The sequence below is a fragment of the Babylonia areolata genome, chromosome 7 (genome assembly GCF_041734735.1).
Source record: "Babylonia areolata isolate BAREFJ2019XMU chromosome 7, ASM4173473v1, whole genome shotgun sequence".
Classification (NCBI taxonomy): Eukaryota; Metazoa; Mollusca; class Gastropoda; order Neogastropoda; family Buccinidae; genus Babylonia; species Babylonia areolata.
The window spans coordinates 31,770,949-31,789,024 of NC_134882.1; the positions used below are offsets into that span (position 1 = coordinate 31,770,949).

The 18,076-nt window shown below is 45.8% G+C and overlaps 1 protein-coding gene across 4 annotated transcripts in view; it reads left to right on the top strand.

Annotated features, from left to right (window-relative positions):
• Positions 1-18,076, top strand: part of LOC143283964 (uncharacterized) — a 182,162-nt gene that overhangs the window by 77,045 nt on the left and 87,041 nt on the right. For 3 of the 4 annotated variants that reach the window (XM_076590438.1, XM_076590440.1, XM_076590439.1), the window contains one exon: positions 2,615-2,842. In XM_076590438.1, coding sequence (XP_076446553.1) covers positions 2,615-2,842 — 228 coding nt within the window. Of the gene's footprint in view, positions 1-2,614; positions 2,843-12,552; positions 12,712-18,076 lie in introns of those variants that run through there. The other variant, XM_076590441.1, reaches the window with a different exon arrangement.

Genomic DNA, 18,076 nt, shown 5'->3' on the forward strand with positions numbered 1-18,076 from the left:
AAACGATGCATATCAATTACGCATGTACGCGTGCCCGTTTTCTTCCCACCCCCTCACACATACACACGTTTGAACGAGAGCGCGCGCGCGCGCACCACACACACACACACACACACACACACACACACACACACACACACACACACACCTTACTAGTTCAACGCCAGAAAGAGGGTGTCAATACGAATAGAAACTACACATGAATACACCCAATATCTACCCTCTCGAAAGAAGCGGCTTGTAAATCCACATTTCCGCCAGAATCGTCATGTGTTAGAATTATTTGAATTGAAGTCTGGACTGTGGTTCAAACTATTAACCAGGGATTTTGGGCGTGTCTGCGAGCCTTTCAGTCTTCTGTGGCAGGAGGGAGGGGGTTGGCGGAGGGGGGGGGGGGGGGGGACCGTATTAAATTTCAGGGGTTGAACCCGGCATGTTTGAGATAAAATCCGAGGCGTCAGCCGGTTACTGGACTACCGAGAACTAGAGTCTATGAACCGACTCCCCAAGGTGCAGTAAAATGGCTTGAATCGGAGAGTAAAGCTTTTCTTCTTCTTCTTCTTCTTCTTCTTCTTCTTTTTTAAGCCACAAGTTAGTTACATTTATCCCTATCCCCACCTGTACTTCTTGATAACGTGGGGCTCGTTCTTGGACGGAAGAACTTAACCCTCATTCCTCCCCCCGCCCCCCTACCTCTTCCCATTCCGCTCCGTTTCCTGTATAAACCAAACTGGCTGTGTGTGTGTGTGTTAAATTCAGTTGAATGACTTTATTTGTAACAGTAGCAGACCAGGACCAGGAAAACCGAGTGAAAATAAACATTCCTTTTCGACAACGTATCTGATCAAATGGAGAAGAAAAAAAAAAAAGCTTCAGCTTTGACGGTGTGTCCTATCTTCTCGGTCAACAAATGGTCCTCTATTACTGCTCTAAGTCTCCCGTGTTGATCTTGTGGGGCAGCTAAATTGATACGACAAAACAAAGGCGGGCGAGTGGAAAATTGACGTTTGTAGTACTTAGCACTTTGAAAACTGGTGAGACGAGAAAGACGGTGAGTTGTATTGGTGATCGGCCCCAGCGATCATTGGAGGTTGACAGCAAACAGTGGCAGTACTGTGCTGTCTTTAACACCTTCATGCCCCAATGTCACCCTCTCCACTTGTTTTCCGTGCCAGTTGGCACCACCTCTCTCCTCATGAAGGTGCTGTCACGTAGTTGTCGCCGTCAGGGAAGAGTTAACCCTGTGACTTTCCCTGGGCCTGGGTCGTAAAGTTCTGTGGGCTCTCTGTGGGGGAGGTGCTCATGGTGCTTTGTTTTAAGTCTTTCAGCTATAGGCTTGTGTATTGTGGGGAATCTTTCGACACTGGTGATATGAGTTCGGCTTATGTGGATGTGTTAAGAGCTTTTGATGTGTTATATCCAGGTCTTTTTTTTTGTTTTTTGGGTTGGTTTTTTTTTTAAATGACTGATCAAGAAATTCACGGTTGTGTGTCAAATGGAGTGCGCACGTGTGACCGTGCGTGTATGCATATATGTGTTTGTGAGTGTGTTTTCGCATGCTTATGTATGTGTGTCTGGTATCTGTGCTCCGTTGAACAAACTGATTTCAGAAAGTCATCTCTTTCTCTTTCTTTGTCTCAGTCTTGTCTATTTGAGTTCTGCCGATGTCTCTGTCTGTCTGCCGGTCAGTCGGTCGGTCGGTCTCTCTCTCTGTCTCAGTCTCTCTACCCAACCCCCTCCCTCCCCCCATCTCTCTCTCTATCAATCTATCTGTCTATCTATCTATCTGTCTATCTTGATCTATTTATCTACCTCCCCCCCTCTCTCTCTCTCTCTCTCTGGCCATTTGCATCAGTTTATTCTCAAGATTTTACAGGGTGACTGAATATATATCAGAAGTATTGATGTGGTTTTACCCCTGCGTCTACATCTTAATATCGCCAATGCTTTCATTATGAAGCATGTTAGCGTCAAGCATCTTTGTTTTGATGTTAGCATCCAGGGTCGTTATTTTCTGATTTTTCACGCCAGCATCGAAGGTTTTTCTTTGTTTGGTTGTTTGGCTTTTTGTTTTTCCAGTCTTCGTGACATGAGTGAGAACTTGCAGCCAGCAGAACGTGAGAACCTTCTCTTCTTCGTTCGTTGGCTGCAACTCCCACGTTCACTCGTGTGTACACGTGTACACAACTGGCCTTTTACGTGTATGACCGTTTTTGCACCGCCGTGTACTGTCGGCAGCCATACTCCATTTTCGCGAGTGTATGCTGGGTATGTTCTTGTTTCCATATATCCCACTGAACGCTGACATGGATTACATGATCTTTAACGTGCGTATCTTCTGCTTGTATATATATATATATATATATATATATATATATATATATATATATACATATACACACACACACACACACACGAAGGGGGTTCAGGCACTAGCAGATCTGCTCGTATGTTGACGTGGGAGATCGGAAAAATCTCCACCCTTTACCCACCAGACGCCGTTACCGAGATTCGAACCCGGGACCCTTAGATTGAAAGCCCAACGGTTTAACCACATGCTATCGCACCCGTCGAACGTGAGGCTAATCAAGACAATGTGTGTCTGTGTTCACAGAGGCGGGTCTAGCCGAGCCCCACGTGCCCAGTCGTTCCAGCAGCCCCGCTCCAGTGACAGTCAGCCCTCCTCCTCCTTCTCCTCCACAAGGGACCCCGCCACTCACAGTGGGCCCTCACAGTGGCGTCACGTGGCCCACGATGATAGCGCCCTCTACGCACAGTCCAAGGCCAGCCAGCAGTCCGCCATGAAGCCTTCTTCCAGACCTCGGCGAGGAGATTCGTTCACGTGAGTTCGCATTTCTCCCTACCTCCCCACCCCTACCCTCAGCCCCTCTTTCCCTCTTCATACCCCGTCTTCTTTTTGCCTCTTCCTTTTTTTTTTTTTTTTTTTTTTAAATCCCCCTATGGGAGCTGTTCACACCCCATCGACTGTCGGCGCCTGACGTGATCCTCGATGTTGCTTTCCTGTTCTTGTTGTTTCCCCCCCCCCCCCCATCCCCCCCCCCCCTTCCCCATCTCGCTAATTAGTTCTTGTGCGTTTACAATAAAAGACAATTAATGATGACGCAGACTATGTACTGTAACTCTGTTATTCTTCTGTCCTTTCTGTCTCTGTCTGTCTGTCTGTCTGTCTGTCTCTCTTTCTCACTCTCTCTCCTTTCTGTGTCTGTCTGTCTGTCTGTCTGTCTCTCTCTCTCTCTCTCTCTCTCTCTCTCTCTCTCTCTGACCCTTCCTCCCTCTCCCTCTCTCTTTCACTCTGTCGCTTCCATATTTTTGCGGCCCACCCTCCCTCTCCCTTTACTTGTTTAGGCAAGGGGCTTAAGCAAACACAGTGGTTGATATCTGTAAGAACAATTCTTAATAAATGAGACTGCAGACAGTGTGTTCACCGGTCATATAATTTGGATGAAGGCTTCATTAAAAGATTATGATACTTATTGTTATTTCCGGTGTCATGTTTAAGCAAACCTGTTACAGAAAGTTTACTCTTTGTCATCATGATCTTTCACATATATTGATTATACCTAAATAGTGATATTGATTCTACGTAAATAATGATATTGATTATAACTGCATAGACGATCTTCAAAACGAAGTCGTTTGTCTGCCGAGCCGGTTTAATGCACATGGTTATCAGACTGAGACATTTGACAAATACGTCATTCTGAAAAAGAAAGTCATGGTCATTTGTAACGTTTCCTGTAAAGGTTTTTTCTTTTATCATTCGATACATAATGGATGCTGGGGTGCCTTTATTTAATTTCAACACGAATCATTTGCTGTGACACACGGAAATTTCTGTGTGTGTGTGTGTGTAATGTACGTTGCGAAACAGTTGAGTTTCAGTTTCAGTAGCTCAAGGAGGCGTCACTGCGTTCGGACAAAACCATATACGCTACACCACATCTGCCAAGCAGATGCCTGACCAGCAGCGTAACCCAACGCGCTTAGTCAGGCCTTGGGAAACAGTTGAGTGTGTAGCTAAAGCACAGTGTAGCGGCTAGTGGCAGGAGTTCGTGCTCCACACGTGGGCCAACAACAAAAGCCGGGCTAGCCTTACTTCCCTTTCCCAACACATGCCGACAAGCCGACTGCTGTGGACGGAAGGCAAACACAGGTGCTCCGTGACTTTCACAATAACCCAGGGGGTTGGGTTGGGTTGGTCGGGATGGGGGGGGGTGGGGGGGGTGTTCCTTCTGGCGGGTCCAGGATTCTGATCGATCTGATGCAGGACTTGTGGCTCTGTGTGTGTTTGCGCGCGCGCGTGTGTGTGTGTGTGCGTATGTGTTATAGAGAAAGGAGGGGGGCAAAGTAGACTGCAGTTAACAACAAATCTTTACCTTCATTTGATTGTAACGAGTAAACAGCAAATCTTGACCGTCAGGGAATGTCGTTGAACTGTGAAAGCACAGCTTCGTTTGTAAATTTGAAGAAAGAGGTTAAAAAGAATGTTTGAACACGTTGTCAGATGTGGAGTGATGGCCTAGAGGTAACGCGTCCGCATAGGAACAGAGAGAATCTGAGCGCGCTGGTTCGAATCACGGCTCAGCCGCCGATATTTTCTCCCCCTCCACTAGACCTTGAGTGGTGGTCTGGACGCTAGTCATTTGGATGAGACGACAAACGGAGGTCCCGTTTGCAGCATGCACTTAGCGCACGTAAAAGAACCCACGGCAACAAAAGGGTTGTTCCTGGCAAAATTATGTAGAAAAATCCACTTCGATAGGAAAAACAAATTAAACTGCATGCAGGAAAAGAAAAAAAGGGTGGCGCTGTAGTGTAGCGACGCGCTCTCCCTTGGGAGAGCAGTCCGAATTTCACACAGAGAAATCTGTTGTGATAAAAAGAGAAATACAAATACAAAAAAAGTACAAAGCGCCGAGCTTTGATCTTGACCCTCTCAGTCCCTTGTGCACATGGTTGAACCAAAGACTCCTTCCGTCAAACTGACAGCGATTGAAGATAAAAAAAAAGAAAGAAAAAAATGTAAAAAAAGGGAGGGGGGGGTCATGACTTCCTTACGTGCCTGAAAACGGTTGATAATTGTTAAACTTTTTTTTTATTCTCGTTTTCGTTGCCTCGATTTATTCGAACAAAATGAAAGAAACATGCATTGTTTTCAACAGCCTTTGTGTGTGTGTGTTGTCATTGTGGAGCTCCTCGCGGTTGTATTTAACGAGCAAGATGATTCATTCGCCCTTTATTATATTTCCCCATGTATCCATGTATTTATTGTTTTAATTAACATTCCTCACTGTCATCTTCACTGACCATCCAAACTTGCAAAGAACGCGTGTCAACAGCACGGCATTGATTGAAGAAAAGTTTCTTATTGGCTGTGAGCGACTTTGTTGGGGGTACTTGCCACTTCCGGCAGCTTCGTGTGGGTCCGCCATAGATCGTGGCGGGTGTCGGTTTTCTTTGTCCTGTTTTTCACCTCTGCCCTTTTGTCCACTAACTCCGCTGCTGGTGGTCTGTGGAATCCCGTGTAGTGGTAATAAACGCCTGAACCCCCATAGGCTGGACATGTAGACCTATATTATTATTTTGCTGGCGGCTGCGACTTGGCCTCCGACCAAGACACCGTGTTCATGGTCAGCGGTTGGTCGGGCTGGCGGACAGGTGACTGATCGTTTTAGGGTGTTAAAGGGTTAACGCTGACGTGTGACAGGAGGTTATGATGGTCAAGCCCGGGCCGTGTGGAAAGAGAGGGGTTGGTTGGGGGAAGGTGATGGAGGGAAGTTCTCTCTCTCTCTCTCCCTCTCCCTCTCTGTGACTGTCTCTCTCTCTCTCTCTCTCTCTCTCTCTCTCTCTCTCTCTCTCTCTCTCTCTCTCTCTCTCTCTCACTCCCTCTCTCTCTGTCTGTCTCATGCACACACGCATGCATGCTCTCAAGCATTCACAAACACACACTTATACATTCACACATACTTATGATTCTTACTAAATGAAACAAAATACAGCGAAAAACACACACACACACACACACACACACACATATATATGTATGTATGTATATATATATATATATATATATATATATATATATATATATATATATATATATATATAACTGTAAGTCTTAAAGATATCTTAAGATTACTGAACAAGAGGTTAATAGAAGAAAAATAAACTGAACGCGGGTGCACATGGTCTCTGTCATAAAAAAAAGGGGAAAAAAAAAAAAAAGATTTTGCAAAGATGCTTTGAGAAAGTACTTGTGGTGTGGGAAGCAGGACGGGGAAGCAAAACTGTTTAAAGTGTTTGTTGGAGTAATGTGGCTTGTTAAGCTGCGGGTGACCACCTTTTCTTACACTTTTTATCTGGACGGTTGTCTTGGTAGGTTTGTCTGGGTGAACCGTTTCAGTTCTGATTTCAGGAACACACACACACACGCGCGCGCGCGCGCACGCACACACGCACACACACACACACACACAGATCTATACATCTCTCTCTATATATACATTAATATATATCACTAATTCTCTATCTATGTCTCTCACTCTGTCTCTCTGTCCCGTATATTCGTTTTACTGTTTCTTTTCTTTCTAATTTGATATATATATGTGTGTGTGTGTGTGTGTGTGTACAAACAAGCATTCCGACAGCTGGCTGCCCTTTTGGATGGTTGGTTTGTTTTCCTGTTCAAGATCTTGCTTGAATATAACCTGGTACTTAATATGGTTAAACAAAATCGCCTGCATTGGTTTGAAGGAGGTTGGAAGGTAAGGGGTAAGCGTCTGAATGGATAGGGGCCATACACACGGACTTACGACACATACGCTTGGGCGTAAATAGATTGATAGGACAGTGGGCCATGTATACATGTGGTGTAAGGTACAAAGCAGCAACACAACTATATATATAAAAAAAAAAAAGACCTGTGTGGAAAGGACAGAAGTGAGTGACAGGAGTGCAAGGACGGGGTGGGCAGTGGTGGGGCCTGAGGTGAGGGAGGGCTGGGGGGGCGGGTGTGGTGGTGGTGGTGGTGGGGGGTCACAACCTTTTGTCTGTGGTACTTAGCCCATATTAATCGTTGAAAAGAGAGTTCTCTGTTCGCCCCACGCTCCACACCACGGGTTCTCCTTCTGACCCCCTTTTGACCAGTTCTTGATGATTAATCCGAGAATTCCGTGATTCGTCGGCGCCCCGGGGAAATAGAAGCGGGGAGAGCTGAAGGAGATGGGAATCTGTCCACAAGGGGGGCGACTGAACCAACGGGCCCCGTTAAGTCTGCATAGGTCGGCACACCACTTGACCATGTCACCCCCTCTGTAGTCTGTACCACCACGTTTGTAACGCTCCCTTGGACTTCTGACATGTGGCAGGAAGGGGGTGGGTGGTTTTTTTTTTGGGGGGGGGAGAAAGGATGTGGTGTGGGGGGGTGAAGGGGATGGTGTTGGTGGAAAGGACTTGGTGCAGGGAGGGACGGGGGAGGTAGGGTCTGTGAAAGGGATGGTGGTGGCAGTTGAGGGGTGGGGGAGGAAGGGCAGGGAGTTGTTGCAGGCGTCAAGCCGATACCTTGCCTTTTGTTCCCGCTGTCACCTCCCAACGGCCGGTAGGTTGGGGTCACAAAAGGTTGTGACCCTCGCCCTCTTCCCCCCCCCCTCCCCCCCCTTCCCCCCTACCCCAACTGCCCACCCCGTCCTTGCACTCTTGCCCCTCACTTCTGTCACTTATACACTTTGTCCCTCTCCGTTCCCTCAATCTCCAATCCTCCCACCCCCTCCCGCCTCTCTTACATTCACAACATACACATGTAAACACAGAAATACATCTCACGATTTGTCTCTTGCTTATCTGTTTATCTATTCTCTCTCTCTCTCTCTCTCTCTCTCTCTCTCTCTCTCTCTCTCTCTCTCTCTCTCTCTCTCCCTCTCACACACACACACACACACCTGCCCACTCCCTCCTTCCATCCCTCACACCCATCCTTCACTCTCCGCCATACTGTCTCCTCCTCCCCCCCCCCACTACCTCCCCCCCCCCCCCTTCCCATTTTTTCTTCCCCCTTTGTTGCCACAGTGTGTTTATCAAGGGTAATTCCCCCCACGGGGTCCGCATTCCTGACTTAATGAGAAGGTTAGTAAAGGTGTTTATAGCGGAGTGGAAGTTGTCCGTCCGGGTCTGTCCCTCACTGTGTCTGTCACGGCCAGGGTGGTGGTGGGGTGTTTTTGTTTTGTGTGTGTGCATGTGCACGATGATGTTACTGGCAATCCATGTTGATTGTCGGACAAAGAGCTACTATTATAGCAGTGTGTTAAAAATCTGACGTGGTTTTTTTTTTGTGTGTGTTTTTTTGTTTTGTTTTTCAAGTTGACAGTCTTCAGTCGGGAGTGTTAGGATCTAGATTAGCAGATTGGTTATTGCTCTGGTGTGTTTATTTTTGTTGTTGGTGGGTGGTGGTGGTTTATTTTGTTTGTTTGTTTTTTTGTTGGGTTTTTTTCAACATGTTTGATGTCGAGTTCTCCCTCCCTCCCTCTCTCTCTCTCCCTCTGTGTGTGTGTGTGTGTGTGAATACATGCGTCAGTACGTGAGTGTGTATGTGTGTGTGCGTGTGTCGTGGTTTTTGTGGGGGAGTGTTCTGAGGAAATCCATCAGTCATCAGTGTATCAGTAATGTTATTTTCCCCCGGAGATTGCTCTGGGACTTCGAAACGGTTTGGGTAGATCATTGATCATAAACATACCGAGCAGTACTGAATCGATTTGTGTGTGTGTGTGTGGGGGGGGGGGGGTGCTTTTATTGTCATTGTCATTTTAATATTCACAGACCACAAATTTTAATGAAGGTACAGTTAGCTCTAAAGTTAATTTTGCTGACAGCAGCTGTAGGTTGATACTGGATTCCTGAACTGCATACTGCTGTACATCCTAGTCATACACCGTCTTTCGCCCGTCCACTCCTGCACTGACACCCTGTGATACTTGCCTTCTGTTCTTTTTTGTCCAGCTTTTTCTTCTTCTGCTTCTTCTTCTTCTTCTCAGGTTTCTGTGCACGTACATTAACTTCGTGACAGTTTAGGGGTTTCCCCGAGAGTGTCGTATTTTGTCCGGAAATGATGTCTTTTTTTTCTTGTCTTTTTTTGTCAGGTTTTTTTTCCAACCCGTCTGAAATGCGGAGCTGTCTTTTGTGACCTGTGATTTTCAAGACAGGGGTGTTTTATCATGTGGGAAGAGTGGTGTTGAGGGATACGCAGTCTGCTCACACCCAGTTCGCGTTTCTTCTTTTCGTCATCTTTTATCTTTCTGACGGCATAGGTAAGCTGGTGATGATGGCTTCGGTGAGAGGTTGGTAGTTTGGGACTATGCAGTAACGTAATTCAGGTGATTTATCATCATTTGTGTCTTTTTCACTAGTTCTCTCTGCCTCTGTTTCCCTGTGTGTGTGTGTGTGTGTGCCTCTCTCTCTCTCTGTGTCTGTCTCTGTCTCTCTCTCTCTCTCTCTCTCTCTCTCTCTCTCTCAGCGTGCGCACAAGAAGACAGGGTTTAGGGATGCCAACATGAAGCAATTTGTGTTCAAAGTACTTCAGCTGACTAAAATTGACATTGTGCAACTACGAGCCCTCAAGTTACAAAATAAAAATGTCCAGTGGAATGTTGGAAGAAAAATCAGGTACGTAAAAGGTCAAATGATCAATCTTGTGTTTAATCAGATGTTCTGTTCTGTTGAGTCTTCAGCAGAGCCAGAACTTCAACTTCGACAAACGGGAACTTGCGTTGTGACAGACATCGTAAATGTCTGGGAAATTATCGTGACCTTTTCGTCTTGACTTTCATAAAGGTAAAGGTCGCCTTATTTTGTCTACATTTATTACTTTGTTTTTTGAATTTGTTTTTATTGGCCGGAATAAGGTTGACGTGACTCTATCACATTGTGTCTTTTGTCTTCATGTCTTTCTTTCTTTCTTTCTTCATTTCTTTTAATCCCCAGACTGCTGCTGACAAGTATGCTCGTCAGTGAAGGACTGTCACCTCTCTGAGATAAAGAGAGAGCATTGCAGATCAGGAGTTCAAGTCACCACGCTGTATTGGGACTTCTGCTTGGGATTACCTTTGTTCCGCAAAACCAATCACACCATTGACAAGTTCACAGACAGCAGTAGCTGTACCTCAAACTCATGCAACACTGACCTCATTTCACCAAGATTCAGCAGTTAATGGTCAAATATATTGGTACATGTCAGCTGTGTTCAAACATTTAATAGTGATTTTTCTTTTCCTAAAACAGCTCCAGTCGTCGGCCGGGTTGTATAATTATAATCAGCTTGAATTAAACCTCAGCTTCCAAAGAATATAATAGGGAGTGCATTGGTCTGGAGAAGAAGCACTTGCACCAGACGACCTGGCAGTCTTCAGGTGACTGCGTGCAGAGTGTGTTCTGCGCTTTTATGTCTCCCCAGTGACGGGTTTTACAGGACCACGACACTGCGATTTGCATTTTCACCGTCAGTAGCACCTTTCAGGGGTTTATTGTTTAGATTTACATTGCCGTCACTGGCTTCCCCCCCCCCCCCCCCCCCCCCTTTGGCTGTGGTGGGGAGGGGTGTGGGGTTCGATTTGCATCTTGCTGTCAGTCGTGGGGCTGCTCTTTCTGCCTTGTGTGGAGGTTGTCGACCGCCGTGTTGACAACAGCACTCCACTGGCTGTCGACTTGTTCATGTGCAACCCCCACCGTAAAAAGGCTGTGAATAGAGGACGTCATGGAGTAGGAGGTTTCGCAGTGTAGTGTTGGGGGTGTGAAAGGTGATGAGTAAGAGATAGAGAGTAGTGTGCATGTGACAGCGTGCGCATGCATGTGATAGTGCATTAAATTGCAACAGAGAAAGCTGCTGTTGTTCGCAGTATTTTTTTATTTAAATCAACACAATAAATGACGGCCGAAAACAACAACAAAACAAGCTTGTTATTGAGCTCCCTGTGGGTATGAACAACATAAACGAACAAAAAAAAAAAGAGCAAACTTGGAATAACTGATCCTATCAGTCTACGTCAGCATTACTTTTGGCTTTCTGCATTTCATGGGTATCGCGCGCTTGTGTGTGTGTGTGTGTGTGTGTTGAAGGGAGGGAGGGAGAAGGGGAAGTTCTTTCGTTTCTGTTCACGACAAACATGAAGTTGTGCTCCGAAAGTCGTAACCAACAGGATCCCCCACATAAGAAGCACGCTGTTTCTCATAAACAGGTCTATATATATACACATCATACATGCCAGCGGCGTCACTATATGTGTGTGTGTGTATATATATATATATATATATAGAGAGAGAGAGAGAGAGGAGGGTGTATCCTTATCCTGTGTGTTGTGCTGGAGGGAAGGATGACCTGATCAAGGTGAGCATAACGACATTACCCACCACGGTTGGATAATGTGCGTCATATCTTTTCAAGCCATCCAGGAAACGGCTTTCCGCCAGACTGTGTTCTCTTTCTTTCCTCTGTTGTCAGCAGGTTGTTTGGGAGCGGCAGATGTCAGTGAGTTTGGGTGTGTTTTTTCTCGGTGGGCCTGGATCTGTTCGGATATTTTCTTCCATGCTTGCTTGCTTTCTTCACCTGGGAATAAACCCTGAGTTATTGTAATGACGATGACGGGCGCAATAGACGAGTGGTTAAAGCGTTGGACTTTCAATCTGAGGGTCCCGGATTCAAATCTCGGTAACGGCGCCTGGTGGGTGAAGGGTGGAGATTTTTCCGATCTCCCAGGTCAACATATGTGCAGACCTGCTAGTGCCTGAAGCCCCTTCGTGTGTATATGCAACCAGAAGATCAAATACGCACGTTAAAGATCATGCAATCCATGTCAGCTTTCGGTGGGTTATGGAAACAAGAATATACCAAGCATGCACACCCCCCGAAAACGGAATATGGCTGCCTACATGGTGGCGTAAAAACGGTCATACACGTAAAAGCCCACTCGCGTACATGTATACGAGTGAACGTTGGAGTTGCAGCCCACGAACGCAGAAGAAGAAGAATAATTATGACTATGCTGGACGGGCGAGGTATTGGAGTTAAGGAGTTAAGAGCCGGAGCACTTGACTGAGGGGGGCTTCTTCTCTGAAATCCTTGTATTGTCCAGCTCTCTCTAGAGTTTCTCATCATCACTATATTATATGTGTAAACACTAAAGAGCTAAAGCGAGGCGTACACTTGTCAGTTTGAAAGTGGTGCTGTGTGTGTGTTTCATTTGAGGGGAGGTGGTGGAATGTTGACGCCGTCAGAGGTTGCTGTTGATGTTGCTTGTTGTTCATTGCACGCTCGGATTTAGTTCCCAGTCAGGTGTCACTCCTGTCTTGAATCTAGGTGTCAAGATTATAGCTTGGACCGGCGTAATATTTCGTGTTGTTTACAAACACGTTGTTTATTTGTAACGAGAGACGGGGTAGGGAGTGACAGGAAGGGGGGATTACAGTCGAGCCAGCCAGGGTTACCGAGCCGCGGACTACCTTGTTACAGAAGCCTCGTTAGAGACATGAATGATGTCTTGATGATGCACAGTGCCTTGGGTGTTTTTTTTCCAGCCGACCACACATGTGTAAAAGTGTTTGACTAGCACCAGCTTCTTGCTCCCCAGGCGGATTCCATGACCAGATTTGACAGTAACTGCCCTAGACTTCGATCCTTGGAGATTGTGTACCCAGTATTCCCCTACGGTAACCATTGATTGTGCCCTTTCTTTCTTTCTTTCCTTTTTTTTTTTTTTTTTTTTGTTGTTTTGTTTTGTTTGTTTCCTTTGTCAGATTAATGGTCACGTTTTTTGCGATGATCGCTTTGTTGATTCAATTGATATATGTATGGTTATAAGTTATGTATATAGTATACCATACCCAGAATTAAAATAGTTTGAATTAGTAACATATTCGAAACAAATCCTGAAATTGGTTACAAAGGTAAACCTCCGTTGTCAGCATGCCAAGGTCTGTCTGAATTGGGATGATTAGTTAGCATACTCCTCCACTTGTTCTTCAGTCAGATTCTAAGGCTTTTTCGTGTCGCTCTACACGTTTTCTTTCTCATGCATGCGGTGTCGTATTTTATACATTACTTTTAGGACATCACGAAAACGACAGAAATCAGGAGAAGTCCGTGAAAATGATGGGATAGATCTTGCGTTAAGAATTCCGAGCATGGAATCAGATGATTTGTCTTGAACAGGAAATGCCAAGTAACGCTGCGTCTTTTTCTGACTTGAGAATGAACCCTCTTGTCGACTGTCAGAACCCATGTAAGATTTTGGTGGCCCCAGAAGGATTAATTGAATGCCAAGGAAACCATACAACTGGATAGTAGGTGGGGAAGGAGGTAAGGGCTAGGAACAGGGCATTAAGTAAGATCATACTTTAATAGTAGGCACGCAGTTAACTATGTATTGTTGGTAAATCTGTTGTTGATTGTTGTTTTCGTCACCGATATCTTTCCTGAATCTCTGTCCATTCATGCCCAGCCTATCCTCCATGAAGCCATAGAAGTTATCCTAGTTCATAGTTACCATGCAATTGTCGGTCGACCTACCCTTGCATGCTCGGTTGGTTTTCATTGCAAAGTGTTGAAGGCAGAGTTGTACCGTACAGTCTCGACGAGGATACAGTTTCATGTTTGACAGTGTTGTTGTGTTCAGTGAAGCGTGGATTTGCCTGCTCCGGTTCAGGTCAGAAACATCCCCAAACGTAATTTAGTGAGTCATCGGGGTTAACTGCCAAACTGTGATGCACTTGGTGGGTATTTGTAAATGTGTCAATTTATAAAGCAAAAGTCCCATTTTTTCGGTCCAGTGTTTGGTAATCGTTTGTTTTGGGGTTGTTGTTGTTGTTGTTTGTTTGTTTTTAATTCCCCCCTGATTTTGATGTCTTGTAGTTTTATGCCATATAGAAGACACGAAATTGTTGTTCGCTGTGTCGTAAATAATGATGTAATTAAAGTTGATTTTATTGTCATCGTAATCATTACAATCAAAAGTCATCAGTGTTACTGTCATAACCATAACAACACTGATGACAACAAAACAAAACAGAACACTACAACAGACAGTTATGTGTGGTTCAAGGCAACATGATCTAAGTCCAGCATGATGTGACGAAGTCAGCATAGATCCACACCAGGCGTTAGTTTCGATACCTTGATAGCAAGCAGCTTACCGACTCCAAATGTTGCACACCTTTAAGACATCACCACTGATACAGTGTGTACGCTAAGGTGGGATCGATATGTTAAGAAATGCAGGCATGCATGATGGTCCATAGGACACAGACGGGTGGACGGACAGTTGATACAGGATGCAGAGGGAACGTGAAATAACAGCAGGGAGGAGGGGGGTGGGGGTTGACAGGAAGCAGAGGAGGGGGGGGGGTAGAAAAGTTGGAGGGAAAATAATGTACTCAGAAAGTAAGCTAAGCGCCGTGCCAGCACTACAAACCATCCATCACGTGTGGACAGCGAGGTCAAAGCGAGATGTGAGCGACCTGTTCGTATTTCGGTGGATCAGTGTTTGGACGGCCCGGGTCGCCTCCTGACTCCTGTAACTGCTGCATACCACACAGTTAGATGCCCGCGGCTCCCATCTGTTACAGGACTCCGTTGACAGCTCCCGGACCGTTATGGGGCTGGTGACGTCAACACACCAGGAAGGTGCACGTGGACATAGGGTAGGGAGTGAAAAATGGCAGAATGGGTATGATAAAGGAAGAGGTGGAAGTAGCGGTAGAGTAAAGGGAGGGTGGAGAGAGAGAGAGAGAGAGCCATGGGACTATGGTCGTGATGTTGACAAGGCAGGTGAGGGAGGGGAGGGGGTGTAGTGGGGGAGAGGAGGTAGGGATGTGGGGGGTTCAGATGGTCGCTAATCACTTTTCGGCTCTTTGATGTTGTGTTCCGGATTCTTCCGTGTCTACGCCTGGAGGGGGTGTAGTGTCAGGGGGTGTTGCGGGCAGGGCAGGTGATCAGTTATCGGGGCGTCGAGGCGTCACTAGGTGGAGGGAGGGACTTCACCAGGAAAACCTTGAAATGTTTCGACTTGAGCAGTAACCTTTTCCCCCTCTCTGTGAAGTGAGGGGCTACGTGAATAGTAGCAGGTTTGCTTCGGTGGTCCTGCCTTTTGTTCTTTGTTGGATGATGGTCTGCTGTTCAGAGCGAAGGGAGTCATGTTCAAAAGGTGAGGAATTGAAATGGGTAAATCGAAGGATGTTATTATTTTTCTGCTTTATGAAGTCAAGTTTTCTTCCAGAGTTCAATACATTAGTACTGAATTTCGTAAACAAAAAGTATTTTTACTTCTTCTCTTTTTTTTCTTTTTTTTTAAACTGTATTCACTGCAATTGCCAGCTGTGGAGTTATCCCTGTTGCAGAGAGAGAGAGAGAAATGACAGATGTGTAACATAAGAATTCAGTAAGGCAAGATATAGTTTCTTGCTCCATGCGACGATAGTCATAATGTCAGTTGTGAACGCTGCCTATCTCGGACTGCAAGTATGGGCGTGGTATTGTCGCTTTGTAAAGACGTACGCTTTGAAAAGCCTGTCGTGATCTGTATAAATGTGTGGTATACGTGGCTATAAAGGCAGCGGGGTTTGATTTAATTGAAGCCGCCGTGAAGCAGTCTGATTAATGCGTCAAAAGTCCACACAGGCAGCTCAAAGTTCAGGACTTAAATGAGCGTACCCACCCACCCTGACCACGGGATTACACGTGGTCGGGTGTACACCCGGGGATGGGCGGGGGTTCTCCTTCAAGAAGTTGTGACCGGTAGCTGATCGTCTAGAAGTGACAAACATTGACTTAGGCGGGACTTGAAAAGGGCCGGGCGGTTAGGGGACAGCTACACCCGATCACAGCTTGAAGTGGTCAGGGTACTTGTGACAGGTCACACCCGTTCTCCAGCACCGTATGCGGAAAGCTTTGACGTGGGTGATCTGTGCTGTACATTCTTTTATCCGGGTAGCGACTTGCTCATGAAAACTAATTTATTGTATCCGTAGGGAATGAGGAGGGGTGTGTGAGGGTGGAAGCAGGACGAAGTGAAAAGACGGAAGTCACAGTCAGAGAGAGAGAGAGAGAGAGAGAGAGATGTTCTAATGAAAAGAAACCCCGCCACTATCAGCAAAAGACAGCCAGATCTTTGTCAGTCGTGTCTGACTGTTGCAACCAGAATAGCAGAGGAGACAACTGCTGTCCCAGTGGAGAGTGTCATGCCCAAGTTACGTCCCCACTTTCTCGGCCAAGAGGGTTTTTGGACAGTCGGCGTTGGGATGGTTCTCAAAGGCCAACTAGACCCTAAGGCTGCTACACTAAGAGCCAGTGCAGTCTTGACTCAGCTTGAGGGTGATACACCTTCACAAAGAACCAAGCTGAAGTGACTTCCCATTGCAAGGGAGAAACCAATGATCATACAGCTCTCACTCTGCGGTTGGCTCAACTGTAAGCTGTGTATATATATGGTCACCAAACAAGGCACATGTTATACAAACACCATGGCTGGGCATGCCTTTCAGTCCTCAGATGCTCTTTGTCTGAACACACAAGCATAGTGAACAGACGCCGATAAAGAAAAACTATAAGCTCAGGCTAAGTTGGGTATTTTTCTGTTTTTCTGTCCAGCCAGAAAAAGACTTGAGAATCAAAACGCATAGCAGTGGTTTATGTATGTTCTTGGTCAGATAGGTACAGTGAAGTTCTTCTTCAAGTTACCCGCAGTCAGCGTCGTCCAGTGACCTTTAGCATCAACACTGACTAACCCTCAGTGAGGTAGGGATGTCTGCTGAGCTTGCCCTTACCGGTAGATAGAGCACTATCAACATTGAATATATATACCAAGCTAGGAATGTGCGGCAGATCTTTTTTTTTTTTCCTGGCTAGTAGATAAACGGTGTCATTTGTATTATTCACCTTCTTCCTTCAACCCGTGATAGGACTTGGTTTTCTCGTTTGTCTTGTAAGTGGGATGTGTACATCCACACAGCCGTGGTCAGTGTATCTCCAGCCTTGATGGTTCTGTACCCACTTTCTCCTCTTTTATCTTCCTTGCTCGTGTCCCACGCTGTTCGTGTCGCCTTCACCATCAGAGAACTGTGGGTGGGCAGCACGGACCTCTATTTTTAGGTTCGTCAGTCGGGTGGGCACTCAGGGGACATAACTGTGATCCCTGTTCGTCTGTGCTGCTGTTTGGTCCTTAAACGTCGTAGTTGGAACCCCTGAACGCAAAAAAGCGAACTGTTTCGTTGTTTGGGTTTTCCAATTCTAAAACACAAAGACTAGATCGATCACTTGTCATCAATCTGGAAAACGTAACACAGTAAATAAAATATCTGTCTTTGCTTAACTTTCCTATAAACCAAATGCAAAGAACACGGGCTTCATCGGTCCTCGTAAATTTCCAAAACTGAAGAGACTGGACTTCGGTGGTAATGAATTTCAAAAAGAATATTTAAAAGAGTAGTGCAAGCTGTTCGACTGATATTACAGGACAGGAGGACACAACAGGCTGTCGGTCATCCAGTACACAGGGAACTGACTTCTTTCCTCCTTGTCAGTGTGGATTCATTTCTGTCTGTCCTTTTTTTCCTCCTCACTGTGTACGCAAAATCTGAATCCTCGGTTTTAATTCTGATTTCCACACCGGAAAAGGCTGAGAAAGAGATGTTTGCCTTCTGTCTCCCTCTCTCTCTCTGTGTCTCTGTCTCTGTCTCTCTCTATGTCTCTCTCTCACACACACACTCTCTCACACACACACACACACACACACACACACACACACACACACACACACTTTGCAAATACAGCCTTAACATTTACCTCTCTCTCTCACACACACACACACACACACACACGCACACACATACACACACTCTCTCTCTCTGTCTCTCTCTCTCTCTCTCTCTCTCTCTCTCTCTCAGTCAATAAATAAATGAATAGATAAAAGCACTTTTTTTAGCGGATGGGGTGGAGGGGTAGTGGTGTGGGGATGATGATGCAGGAGGCAACAAAGTCTTCAGATTTTTTTTTTTTTTTTAATTAAAAGAGGAGGAATAA